A 14,130-nucleotide genomic window follows, 5' to 3' on the forward strand; every position below is an offset into this window, starting at 1 on the left:
TCCCCAAAAAACCACACACCGCTCCACTCTCTCCGTCCCCCATCTCCGATCTCTCGTCTTCCCCTTATAAAACGCTCCCGCCTCGTGGTCTTAATTAATTAATTGGCAGCGCCTGGAGGAAAGAGGAGAAAGCAATTCGAAACAAGAAGAGATGACGCTCCCAATTAAGGCCCGTAACGAGGGTGGTATTTTTCTTTTGCAGGTCCGCCGGGACGCACCAGTTCGCCGCTCGCGGGTCGACGCCGGCCCGCGCCCCAGCGCCGCCGGAAACTGCAAGCCCGGATCGCGCAAGTTCCCGCCTCCTCGCCCCGACGCCACCAGCGGCCCGGTACCGCGGCGATCCGATTCCCCCTCGCCCCTTGTTCTAAGGGGGGACCGGAAGGCCGGGCCCGTTCCCGTTCTGCGGTTTTATTCCCCCCAACTTCCTCGGGACCCCGGACCCCTCGGCGTCCCCTGTTCCCGGGGGATGACGGGTGGACGGGCCGGGCCTCGGGTGACCCTTCCCCGTCGAGTCGTGCTCCGGATCCCCTAGCCGGGAGCAGATCCCAGATCCCACCCCGCCGGGCCGATCCCAGGGAAATGTCGGCCAAGGCGCCCATCTACCTGAAAAGGGGCAGCCGCAAGGGGAAGAAGGAGAAGCTCCGGGACCTGCTGTCCTCGGACATGATCAGCCCCCCCCTGGGCGACTTCCGGCACACCATCCACATCGGCAGCGGCGGCGGGGAGGGCGACCTCTTCGGGGACCTGTCCTTCCTGCAGGGCAAGTTCCACCTGCTGCCCGGCCGGCAGCGTCCCGGCGAGGGCGCCTTCGAGTTCGCCCGCACCGCCAGCGTCTGCGGGGGGCACCCCGTCTCCCCCTCCTCCTCCTCCTCCTCGTCCGAGAGCTCGCCCCTCCTGAAGAACGCCATCTCGCTGCCCGTCATCGGCGGCGTCCAGGCCCTGACGCTACCCGCCGCCCAGCCCCCGCCCAAGCCCCCCCGCCTGCACCTGGACGAGAGGCCGGCCCCCCCACCCTCTCCTCCCGTCCCCGAGCCGCTCTCCTCCTCCGAAGAGCCCCCCCTGTCCCACGCCGGCTCCCTGCTCTCCCTCCACCTGGACCTGGGGCCCTCCATCCTAGAGGACGTCCTGCAGATCATGGACAAGCACCGGCTGGGGGGGGTGACCGGCGGCTGCCTGCCCAGCGGCCGGCAGGAGATCTTCACCTGAGAGGACGCCCCCCCCCACCCCCCAACCCGCGAGGCTCGTACCGTCCCTTAGACGACCGAGCGTGACCGTAGAGTAGGCGAGAGCTCCGATTCCCCTTCCGGGTGTAGCGAGACCGACGTCCCCCCTGCGGGGGTGAGCTGGGAGAGCTTTTAAAGCCCCGCCCCCACCCCCTCCACCAATCCCCGGCTTTGAAACCCTCCCGGTGGGAGGGGCTGACCTTTGACCCTAGACCGTGTCCCCTCCACTCCGAAAGGAGAGAGCTGGACAAGGCGGAATCTTTGCCTTTTGGGTTTTTTTCTTCTGTTCCTGGAATGGAATTGGCGAGGTTATCGGGGGGGCGATGAACGCACTGGAGCTGCAGTTTTCGGCTGGGGCGATTTGTAGCATTACCAGATGCAGGATTCGCTGGACGTCATGCTCACCCAGAACACTTTTCTACGGCCCTTACAAGCAGTGGGACTCTTTGGAAACCAATGTTTTTCTTTTCCGGGGATCTTTAGAAACAAATTAGGACGGGTACGTCTCTCTAGCGCTGGAATGAAGTGGAGATCTGCTTATCTTTTCTACTAACTCTCCGAGAAACGAGATCGTTGCGGTTTCTTTTGATGACAACATGTTTTCTAAGAAGCACTAATATAACTTCTGAATTAAAGGAAGCAAATCAGGTTGCGCTGTATGATTTATTTTCCTGCTTATGTGTCACCCAACACCCGACTTTGTCTACAACAGCCTCGATTGTGGAGCAAACAGGACTCAAAATGGAATATTGTTTTGGGATATGTAGGAAGAAAAAGTCAGTGTAAGATCCACTCTTTCTAGATATGCATGTAAGCAATGTAGAGCTGGTCAGAGTAATAATAATAATAATAATTGCTTACACTTATATAGCGCTTTTCTGGACACTCCACTCAAAGCACTTTACAGGTAATGGGGATCCCCTCCACCACTACCAGTGTGCAGCCCCCCCTGGATGAGGCGCCAGTCCACTCCCCACACACCAGCTCTCAGTGGGGAGGAGAGCAGAGTGATGGAGCCAGTTCAGAGAGGGGGGTTATTAGGAGGCCATGATGGGTAAAGGCCAGGGGGGAAATTTGGCCAGGACACTGGGGTAACACCCCTACTCTTTTCGAGAAACGCCCTGGGATTTTTAATGACCACAGAGAGTCAGGACCTCGGTTTTACGTCTCATCCGAAGGACGGCACCTGTTTACAGTCACTATACTAGGGCATTAGGACCCACACAGACCACAGGGTGAGCGCCCCCAGCTGGCCCCACTAACACCTCTTCCAGCAGCAGCCTCAGCTTTCCCAGGAGTCTCCCCTCCAGGTACTGACCAGGCTCCCACCTGCTGAGTCTCCAGTGGGGCTGCCAGTTGTGAGTTGCAGAGTATTGCAATCAGTACTGGACTTCATTAATTGTATTAATACACACTGATACAATAGCGGCACAGTGGCGCAATGGTTAGTATTGGTTCATTGCACCTCTGGGGCTCTGGGTTCAATTCTGCACCTGGGGTGCTGTCTGTGTGGAGTTTGCATGTTCTCTTCGTCTTCATATTGGTCCCACGGTCCAAAGACATGCGGGTAGGTTATTTGGCTTCTGGGAAATTTGGCCCTGGTGTAGACAGTAGACAGGTGTCCCATCCAGGGTGAAGCCTGCCTTGTGCAGCTGCTTGCCAGGATAGACTCCTGCTCCCTGAATTCGATACAGGGGTTAGAAGATAGACAGGACAAGTCTATGCCACGTTTTATTCTCATGCTGAGCTCACAAACTGTCTTCAGAGCCAGGCACAATCCCAACCTCTGTGACGGCAGAGAACCGATTTAAAATTCCTGTCAGACTTGCAATGACTACTATGCCTTATAAGAAAGTATTAATGATGATATGAAACAGGCATAGATGACTGCCTCGTTTCTTGTCAGCCAACATCTTAATTACCCAACCCCCAAAGAAACACTAGCAAAGCAGGTGTCTGCTCTTGGTTAAGACTGGAATTATTGCACAATTATTGCTACTCTCTCGGGACATTGTCATTAAGAGAAGAGTATACCATCTTTTATCTACAGCACCAATGGAATTGCGGGAATCAATCCACTGTGTTTTTTTTTTTTGGACACTTTCTAATCAATAGCACAGGAAATATGAATGTACTTTGTCTGCAGCACTAACAGCTGTGGCTGTTGGTTCAAAAGCGACTGTTAGCAAGTCATTAAAAAAATCGTTTCAGAGTGGGTTTTGGACAAAGGGCTCTCTTCCAACTACCGAAGAAGGGCTTTTGTCGGAATCCCCCTAAAAGAAAGGGTTTTTTTTTTTAAAGAAATCGTTTAAGCCTTGTGTATACAATACCAGTCTTCTGCTTTTTTTTTCAGGTCTGTGCATGTGCACTGCAGTTCAGCCAACTCTTTAAAAAAAACCTACATTTCCCAGACTTCAGTTGTAGTTTTCTCGTTTAAAAACAGTAGAATAGTTTCCTAGTGACTGATTGATACGGCAGGTAAAACAATCGTTTTAATGTTGTTTCTTCTGTAACGGTTAACTGCTGTTTGTGACAGGACGTTCCGGGATTCATCTGTATTAACTATGTTAATGTTCAACTATATCAAGCCTTTAATTAAAGCCTTCTTCCTCATAGGTGTCTTCTGTAGCTTTAGCAGAACAGCTTGTAGACCAGTCTTTTTTAACTTCAGTTTCTCTTTTAGAAGCTGCTGAGAAAGCAGGCTCGTTTCTTTTTTTTCCCCCTCAGCGCTTCCTTAAAGTGCTTACAGGTGTGGTCGTGAATTAATTAAGAGTATCAGTGAATACCACTGATGGCGAGTCAAATTATTGTTTTTGTTGGCCTCCGGTGACGAGCCCAGTGATCGTCATGTTTGTGTAAGTGCGCTGGAAGTTCTGCAGTTGTTTCCTAAAGTTTCGGCAGGCCTCAACTGAGCTACACTACACTAGACTATGAATTCGACGTTCTTCTGAAGCAAATGTGTCGACGCGTCTGTATTATGTAATATCCCATACTGCCTTATAAAAGAGAAAGGGTCCTAGTGTCAGTCCGGTCCATTTGCATGGGGAGGAAAAGCAAAAACACTTTGTGGCACTAATTCCAAAAATATCACAGGTCTCTGGGGAGATAGGAGACCCCAGTAGCGGTTCAGGAACTGCTATTCAGCATTCATATTCAGTGGTTTTAAATCACTGGGGCAGTGTGAGTTGACCCATTAGCCAGGTCTGCTGTTGCCTTCAGCAATGCCCGAGAGACACTTGCGACAACAGTTAGGCCTTTTGTAAAGCCACTTAAATTAGCCTTCATTTTCTCACTGAAGCACTGAAAACGTCTGATCTTTTTTTTACTAAGGTTTGTGGAACATGCCTACTTTGGATGGGTTGAAGCGCTCTCGTTTTGACAGGGCAGGGTAATATTCTCGTATTGGTGGAGTAAAGCAAAGCAAAACATAATGGGAAATCACAGGAAAAGGGGGCTACAGCATTTTCAGTATCTACCTTTAGAAATTGCCGCCTCAGCTTCAAGAAAACCTGACTGTTTTTTTTTTCTGTGGCTGAACAGTCCGAGATTCTCGGCCGACTTGAAGTCCTTCGAGCAGAGGGCTCGAAACATCACAAAAAGATATAATTAAGCTTCCGTGATAGTTCAGGAGACAAAGGAGGCCCTGATCCAATCAGAATAGCGAATTCTAAAAGATTCCCCTAACAGTGGGTCCCTCTGTGCCTACAACCGGCACGGGACAAAAAGAAAGAGGAGAGTGGGTTTGGAATTTGCAGCCGTCGTGCCGTTTTCTTCCTTTTGAAAACGGGGGAAATTATCCGGCAGCCTCCCACTTGTGAAGGGCCAGCTGGTGAGCGTGTGGGCTTGGTGACCGGAGTCTCTGAACTGCGTGGGCGCGATCCGTTTCTCCGACACGCCCACCTGCCAACGCCGCTGGTCATGTGACCGGCCGCAAGCTCCCCAGCGCCTTGCAGGAGAGTGAGCCCCGATTGGAGGAGCCGCGCTGATGTCACTGCCGGCTCACCGGTTACCCAGCCGACGCTGCCGTCAGACCTGCCCGTGACGCTCAGGTTTTCCCGGCTGGGCTTGACCAGAAGTGGGTCACCGCCTCCCGAAACCCAGCTAGGTGGGTCACCTCCGTGACGACAGCCTGGACTCGAACCCGCAGCTTCTGGGATAAAGGGATCGGCTGGAGCCCGGAGCGAGTGGAGCACCTGTAGGTGGAGTTGTAAAGCCATCCGAGACGAGGAGAGCTCAGTTGGCACAGGTTGAGCCGGGCTCTGACTGTCAGCCAGGTGGCGGGCAGGATTCTAAAGTGAAACTAAGAGAGGGGCGATTCGAGCTGGATTTGAGCCGAACGGGAGAGATTGCAGCGCAGGGGGTAACTGAATGGTTGGTAAATACCTGGTTGCTCTTCTCTGCACCAATTCTGAGCACCAATATCTTTACCAGAAGGTAACGTCCTCTCGGTTTGCTCCGTCGATGCGTTACAGAGAAATTCTAAAGAGACAGGGGGTCGGGTCCCTGCGAAAACCAACCCGAGGCTGTTTTTCATACCAGCAAGCTGACTCTGGGGTTAACGAGATCGGGAGGGCAGGTGATACTTCGGTCTCACTTTTGTACCCCCCTTTCTGAACGCACTGCTACAGCGCAGTTAGGGATCTATCCCACAGGCCCCCTGTCAAGCCGCTTGGCCAGCCCAAAAACCGATCTACGATGACTGAAAATGGTAAAAACAAATTGATAATTGAGTGAAAATGAAAAGGCAACACCTGCCACAACTTGACAACCCACAGGCAGCAGGACAAAGGAATTAAAAAAAAAACTAAAGATTGAATAATACAGGCAGATGTCAATTAGTAGAGCTGTCCACCCTGAGAGTACTGGATTGTTCAGCATTATTACAGATGTATTCATGCCTGGGTGGGGATATTCCCTGACGTCACAGAAGTGCCATGCGGAAATAACGCCCATCTAAACTCGTGGCCAAAACGCACGGCCACGACCTGTGCTTTGTGACTGAGCTCTTTACCGCAGGCTTCAAGTGGCGTTCGGGGCTATCGGAGCTCTTACTGACCCTGTCGCTGAGGCCGATGCGGCGATTGAGGGAGGGGGGGAGAGGACAGTGGGGAAGCCGGCCCTCGTCTTGAGCCTACAGCTGGAGCCCGCTGTCACTGACACGAGAGGGCTTCATCTTTCTCTGTGAGCAGGATTTAGCGAGTGTGTGTATGGGAGATTATGTGACAGAGTTAGTGAGTGCGTGTGTGTGTGTGTGTGAGAGAGTTAGGGATTGTGTGAGAGCGTGGGAGATTGTGTGTGTGGAGATTGTGTGTGTGTGAGAGTTAGCGAGTGCGTGTGCAGATTGTGTGTGTGAGTGGTAGCGAGTGTGCGAGAGTTAGTGAGCGCGTGTGGCGATTGTGAGAGTTAGCGAGTGTGTGTGCAGATTGTGAGTGGTAGCGAGTGTGTGAGTGTTAGTGAGTGCGTGTGCAAGTTAGTGAGCGTGTGTGGTAATTGTGTGTGAGAGTTAGCGAGTGAGTGTGAGTGTGAGTTAGCGAGCGTGTGTGTGACTGAGAGAGAGTTAGCGAGCGTGTGTGTGTGACTGAGAGAGAGTTAGCGAGCGTGTGTGTGTGAGAGTGAGAGAGTGTTAGCAAGCATGTGTGTGTGTGAGTGAGAGTGTTAGCAAGTGTGTGTGTGTGTGAGTGAGAGAGAGAGAGTTAGCAAGCGTGTGTGTGTGTGTGTGAGAGAGAGAGAGTTAACAAGCGTGTGTGTGTGTGTGAGAGAGTTAGCAAGCGTGTGTGTGTGTGAGTGAGAGAGAGAGTGTTAGCAAGCGTGTGTGTGTGTGTGAGAGAGTTAGCAAGCGTGTGTGTGTGTGAGTGAGAGAGAGAGAGAGTTAGCAAGCGTATGTGTGTGAGAGAGTTAGCAACCGTGTGTGTGCGCGAGACTCAGTGAGGCCGAGCGTCTCTGGCCCTGTCCTGCCCTGTCAGCGCCGATGCTCTGTCCTGTTTGAACAGTACTGGGACACCAGCCAGCTCGGCCTTTTGTTAAGGGAGGGACTCCGGAAAAGCACAGCTCCTGACCCCAGGAGGGGGTGGGGGGGGGGCCTGGGAACTCAGGGGGAGAAGGAGAGGGAGCAGAAGAGGGACAGAGAGGGGGCGACGCAGTGTGAGAGGAGGACCGACGCAGAGCGGGCGAGAGGGCGAAGAGAGAGACTCAGGCCCAGTGAGGAGAGAGAGTTTCTCCTGTTAGCAGAGGAGGGGAGGATGAAAGAGAACTGAGACGCTCTTTCTACATTCTGGGGTTAGAATGAATGGGCAGCGATGAGGGCATTTCAAACCACGACGAAACTACCATGTGCACGACCGCATGTACAACCTCCCAATTGACATCACCGAAGAGACAAAGTTCCAAAGTACGCGCAACGCCATATTGCTGCACTCGCCTGTGCTTCAGAACGAGGCAAAAAGACTTCTAATGACGCAAAAGGAGCCCTCTCAACACCGTAAACGTGCTTTAGACCAAGCGCATTTTGCTGCGATAATGGCAATGAATATTTTAATCAAACTGACATGTTTTTTAGGCACTTTTAAGTATTTAAAAAAAAAAGACCAACCTGCCCACTAACTAAAACAAGCGAATAATAATTCATGATGTTAGTAGACCCTGTTTCTCATTTGGTTACGGGAACTAGTGAGCAGGAAGGGCGAGAGTGAGTCACAATTTTACGCTTAATTTGAAATCTGTGCGTTTCCTGCCGTGCCGAACTTATTTTGTTTTTACGGAGATTTCATACGGGTCTGAGAAACTGGGACTGAAGCACTTCTTTCATGGCCAGAAAGGGGGAGAGGAGAGACAGTGAGAGAGAGGAGGAAGGACAGGATTTTTCCACAGGAGCCGAGAGAGAGCTCTGGCCAATTACTCCCACCCCACTCTCAGCCTGTGGTGCCCCCCCTGTGGCCACTCGCGGTCACCGCCAATTAGGGCCACGATCCACTCGAACCCGTGCTCACAGCACGAGCCTCTATGAAAGCCCTATTACTTTGAGTAATAATAATAATAATAATAAAATAATAATAATAATTGCTTACACTTATATAGCGCTTTTCTGGACACTTCACTCAAAGTGCTTTACAGGTCATGGGGATCCCCTCCACCCCCAGCAGTGTGTACCCCCACCTGGATGAGGCGCCAGTCCGCTCCCCACACCCCAGCTCTCAGTGGGGAGGAGAGCAGAGTGATGGAGCCAGTTCAGAGAGGGGGGGTTATTAGGAGGCCATGATGGGTAAAGGCCAGGGGGGAAATTTGGCCAGGACACCGGGGTAACACCCCTACTCTTCTCGAGAAACACCCTGGGATTTTTAATGACCCCAGAGAGTCAGGACCTCGGTTTGATGTCTCATCCGAAGGACGGCGCCTGTTTACAGTCTAGTGTCCCCCGTCACTATACTGGGGCATCAGGACCCACACGGACCGCAGGGTGAGCGCCCCCTGCTGGCCCCACTAACACCTCTTCCAGCAGCAGCCTTAGTTTTTCCCAGGAGTCTCCCCTCCAGGTACTGGCCAGGCTCCCACCTGCTGAGCTTCAGTGGGGCTGCCAAAAAAACATTAAAGTCTTAATTAGTTTTCACTGTTGACGAGCTTGTGTGAAGTCTGTTCCCTTCATAGTTTAAGGAACCGTCAGCGTTTGAGCTGGGAGAACTGGCAACAAGTTAACTCCTGTGCCTCCGATGAACTGTGTTGCTCTGAAAAACAGCCCAGATTTAAACAAGAATCTCTGTTGCGTGCGAGGGCTTCCATTCAGGGACATACGGTTTTTCTGTTGGAGACGACAACAACAAAAAAAAGACCGTTAAGGAGGCAGAACACACACGACACACAGAGGCCTCTTCTCCAGCTCAGTGTGAGGCCTGCTCTCCCGGCCGGCGGTTGCCACGGTTACCGCACAGCTAGGCCACAGGCCTTGTGTTTTTGCTTTTCGTACAAAAAAAGACAAACCAGGATTTCCTTTTTGTCCCGAACTCCCCTTTTCTTTGGCTTTCGGCTTTCCAGCCAGCATTTGACACCCCCCATCCCCCCAACCCGAACTGAATACATACACTGTTACCGTTGGATAAACGGCGATTTTAAGGACTTGAACGTAACGGCACACCGCAGAACTATATTTATATGACCTTTGTTTGAAATTGAAATACATACCGAACCGTTTGAATTTTTCCCTTTACTTCGCTTCATTGTTTTTCCGCTTAAAATGATATTTTGATCCCCCCCATTCTTGAAAACACAGCAAACTACGGAAGCCCGTTCCCGCCAGGGAGTAAAAAATAAACGCGCTATGGTATCTCGCAATTGCGACTTAGTATCTCAGAATTCCGACTTTATATCTCGCAATTGCGACTTTGAAATAGCCCACATTTCATGGTCTGTCCTCTTGTTATTGTGACGGATTCGGGGTCAAGGGCTGGTGCCTCTCTGCATGGGCTCGAACCCACGTCTTGCCAGCTGAGCTAAAGAAGACCTTCTTTTTTAAAGTCAAAAAGGACAATGGAAATATGTAAAAAGTATCAGTTTCAGCTTCTATAACTGTGAATTCAACTGGATGTGAAGTTACTATTTCTGTATCTTTTTTCATATTCTGTCTCCGTTTTTGTATTTCTGGCGTTTAAAAACTTTTTTTTAAAAGCCCACCGTCCACTATTCCATCTGGGTACTATGGAAGCCTCACTGGCGGAAATGGGATTCAATACAAATTATTGTAATTAATTTGATTTTTTTATCAGGGCACTGTACAAGACAAGTCTTCAGGCCTATAGATCCTACGATCCTGTACAGTTTATGAATATAGTGTAAGGGACCGGCCGACACACAGGTTGAACGATCTGGTTGCAGTGTGGTGACGGCACCGCCCTCCCCTGCGCATAACAGGGATGCTGGCCGCCGGGGATGAAGAAAATGTTCTTTAAAGAAAGTGTTCTTTAGCTCAGCTGGCAAGACCTGGGTTCGAGCCATTACAGTGATGCACGAAGTAGGGTAGGAGCGGCGAGGGCACAAGCCCTAGAACCCGAATCCGTTACACTAACAAAGGGACGGACAATGAAATATGGGCTATTTCGAAGTGGCAAATGTGAGAGAAAAAGTCGGCATTTTGAATGTTCAAGTCGCAATTCTGAAATACTAAGTCACAATTATGAGATGTGAGATAAAATGTGAGATGAAAAGTCGGAATTTTGAATTTTCAAGTCGCAATTCTGAGATACCATAGCGCGTTTTTTTTACTCCCTGGTGGGAACGGGCTTCCATAGGGCAAACCATTCCCAATGATTGTGAAGATAACTCCCCTACATTCTTCCAGTGTCCTTAAGCAGCGGACGAACTTTAAAAGAGCTTTTCCCAGGCAAATACTGATCTGCGACACCGCCTCTTTTTAACGGATTTATAACGTCGCTCGAACAGCTTTGCTTCAAAGTGACGGGCCAACATGCTGCCAACTTATTCAGTGAAATGAACAAAAACATGTTTTGTCTTGACACTGAAAGTGAACTGGAATTGTTTGCCAGGCCCAGAAAATACAGATTCACCTGAAAGCTTCTAGGTTATCAAGCCATATTTGGCAATAACCCTTATATATTTACTATTTGCTATTTATTATATGAGTGATTCAACATGTGTGAAATATTTTCCCCGTCAAGACACGCCATTTAAACGTCTGCGATGTCGATATTCACGCGGGATTAACTAACCCCCTTACAGTGCAGGCTTCACACATCTCAAAATGAGGAGTGTTACAGTACAAACGCGGTCTTAGTGACCCAGTAATAAAACAATAAGCCGAAGAGCGCCCCTCAGAAAAGAAAAGACGATGTACTGCAGGACAGTGACAGAGATTAAGCTCTGATATAGATACACAATTTCCTCTTGCACACTGCCCTCTGCCGGACGGCCTGCGTCCTCGGCTCACCTGGTTAACAACAAGGCTATACTGGGTAAGCGCGTATCGTCACTGATACTCACCGATTTACTCCCCAAGTCAGCCTTTTTTGACTGTAAAACAACAATTTCGAGTTTTATTTTCTTTAAAAAGAAAACTTCGACGTGTTGGGCATGATATCAGTTTGGTTCTATTTGCATATTGGGCGCTACTTTGGGATTTTCTGATAGGGCGCTTCTTTCTGGGGGGGAATGAAATCCTTAATTCACCGAGGGAATTGTGTGAGACCCTTGTGTCTGCTGGTCTTTAGCTCCAGGTGATGAGTGCTTCTCCGTGGTGGTTTGGAAGTTTTTTCAGCAATTACCCGGTCAAAGTGCATTCGTTTCCACACCTCCCCGCATCAAGAAATACACATTTTCTCCTCTACTTACTCATTTCCTCTCTTGTTGAGGACTAAAACGCTCTCAACCTGCCGTCATCGGATAATGAACGATGCTCTCAGCGCTCTTCGTGCACACCTGCCGGACACCTATACTAAACAATTAGGGCTGAAGGCCAGAATAATCAATGACCGATATGCCCACCCCTCGCACTATGAGTCTGAACTTCTCCCAAGCTCATTATTTTCCTCCTGTATGCATCTTACGTATCTGTTTCACTCACCAGACGATTCAGCTTTTTTATTCATCTATTTAAAGCTTGTGATGTTTTTAATCTGCCGTTTTTTATCTCTGTTATTGGCCTCAGGTTGTGATCAGTATATGATGCATCTCATTGTATCTGCCTGCAAAGCCAGTTCCACATCTGGCCTCCATTAAAGGAGAGTGGCACTGTAGCTACAGCGGTTTGGCACTGCTGCCTGGCAGAGCTGGCCCCCTAGGGTAAACATCCTGACTCGGGAGTGCTGTCTGTGTGGAGTTTGCATGTTCTCCTTGGGTTTGCATGGGTTTCCTCCCACAGGCCAAAGACATGCGAGGAGGTGAATTGGCTTCTGGGACAACCGACCCAGGTGTGTGAGTGTGTCTCTGTCTGTGTGTGTCCTGTGATGGACTGGCGTCCTCTTTACAGTGTAGCCCGCCTTATTGCATTCCTGGATAGGATCTGGCTCCTCCACAACCCTGAATTGGATTGTTGTTGTCGAGTGAGTGTCGACTCATCTCTTGTCACTATCCATAGAGTTTTTCGGGGAAGGATATCTTTCGCACAGATGGTGCTAGTGTTGTTGTTGTTGTTGTTGTTGTCACGGAAATGTGGCCCTCTGCCACCAACACCGCCCCCTACTGCTGCTGCCCAGTATGGGTTATTAGAGAACCTGGCGCCTGACGTGGGACACGAACCCACTACCCCGAGATTATGAGTCTTATGCTCTACCAACAGAGCTTGTCGGGGACCCTGAATTAAATAAAGCAGTCTAAATTTATGCCAGCAGCCCTGTCACCCTGCAGCTCACCATTGGCAGCCCCACTGGAGCTCAGCAGGTGGGAGCCTGGTCAGTACCTGGAGGGGAGACTCCTGGGAAAGCTGAGGCTGCTGCTGGAAGAGGTGTTAGTGGGGCCAGCAGGGGGCGCTCACCCTGCGGTCTGTGTGGGTCCTAATGCCCCAGTATAGTGACGGGGGACACTAGACTGTAAACAGGCGCCGTCCTTCGGATGAGATGTAAAACCGAGGTCCTGACTCTCTGTGGTCATTAAAAATCCCAGGGCGTTTCTCGAGAAGAGTAGGGGTGTTACCCCGGTGTCCTGGCCAAATTTCCCCCCTGGCCTTTACCCATCATGGCCTCCTAATAACCCCCCTCTCTAAACTGGCTCCATCACTCTGCTCTCCTCCCCACTGAGAGCTGGTGTGTGGGGAGCGGACTGGCACCTCACCCAGGTGGGGGTACACACTGCTGGGGGTGGAGGGGATCCCCATTACCTGTAAAGTGCTTTGAGTGGAGGATCCAGAAAAGCGCTATAGAAGTGTAAGCAATTATTATAATTATTATTAATTACTCAATTAACACGGGATATAATACAAGCCCAAGTCAACACCTGTGCCAAGGAACGGATAAAGATTCATTTCATGTTAAAAGGGAAAGGAAAAAAAAAAACATACTACTTTTGGCTGTAGCTTCTTCAGGTGATATTTTACACACACTCACACCCCGACAAATTTTCCCAAATTTCCCTGCAGAGGAAACCCCACGCGAACACAGGGAGAACATGCAAACTCCACCCAGACAGCACCCCAGGTCTGAAACTGATCTCAGGACCCCGATCCTGACCCCCTATGCTACTGCGCCGCCCTTTCTCCATCTTTTCCTCTTAATCGCTATATTTTAGTCCGCTGTTTATAATAATAATAATAATAATAATAATAATAATAATAATTGCTTACACTTATATAGCGCTTTTCTGGACACTCCACTTAAAGCGCTTTACAGGTTTATAGCGCTTTCCACCACCACCAATGTGCAGCCCCACCTGGATGATGCGACGGCAGCCATAGTGCGCCAGAACGCTCCCCACACATCAGCTATCAGTGGGGAGGAGAGCAGAGTAATGGAGCCAATTCATAGAGGGGGATTATTAGGAGGCCATGATTGGTAAGGGCCAATGGGAAATTTGGCCAGGACACCGGGGTAACACCCCTACTCTTCTCGAGAAACACCCTGGGATTTTTAATGACCACAGAGAGTCAGGACCTCGGTTTTACATCTCATCCGAAGGATGGCGCCTGTTTTACAGTCTAGTGTCCCCCGTCACTATACTGGGGCATCAGGACCCACACAGACCGCAGGGTGAGCGCCCCCTGCTGGCCCCACTAACACCTCTTCCAGCAGCAACCTTAGTTTTTCCCAGGAGGTCTCCCATCCAGGTACTGACCAGGCTCACACCTGCTTAGCTTCAGTGGGTTACCAGTTGTGAGTTGCAGGGTGATATGGCTTATCTAACTTTGACTAGCTGTACATACCCCCGGGGTAGATCCGTTCTGTGGCATCAGCCAGAATCTCTGCTGCTGATCTAG

At 50.3% G+C, this 14,130-nt stretch overlaps 1 protein-coding gene across 4 annotated transcripts in view; it reads left to right on the forward strand.

Annotated features, from left to right (window-relative positions):
- Nucleotides 1-3,836, forward strand: part of cdc42ep2 (CDC42 effector protein (Rho GTPase binding) 2) — a 28,877-nt gene extending 25,041 nt beyond the window's left edge. For 2 of the 4 annotated variants that reach the window (XM_069180318.1, XM_069180319.1), the window contains exon 2: nt 203-3,836. In XM_069180318.1, the coding sequence (XP_069036419.1) occupies nt 203-1,206 (1,004 nt within the window). In that variant the 3' untranslated portion in view covers nt 1,207-3,836. The remainder of the gene's footprint in view (nt 1-202) is intronic. The other 2 variants (XR_011182398.1, XR_011182397.1) reach the window with 2 other exon arrangements.
- The last annotated feature ends 10,294 nt before the right edge of the window (nt 3,837-14,130 follow it).

The sequence above is a fragment of the Lepisosteus oculatus genome, chromosome 18 (assembly GCF_040954835.1).
Source record: "Lepisosteus oculatus isolate fLepOcu1 chromosome 18, fLepOcu1.hap2, whole genome shotgun sequence".
Classification (NCBI taxonomy): Eukaryota; Metazoa; Chordata; class Actinopteri; order Semionotiformes; family Lepisosteidae; genus Lepisosteus; species Lepisosteus oculatus.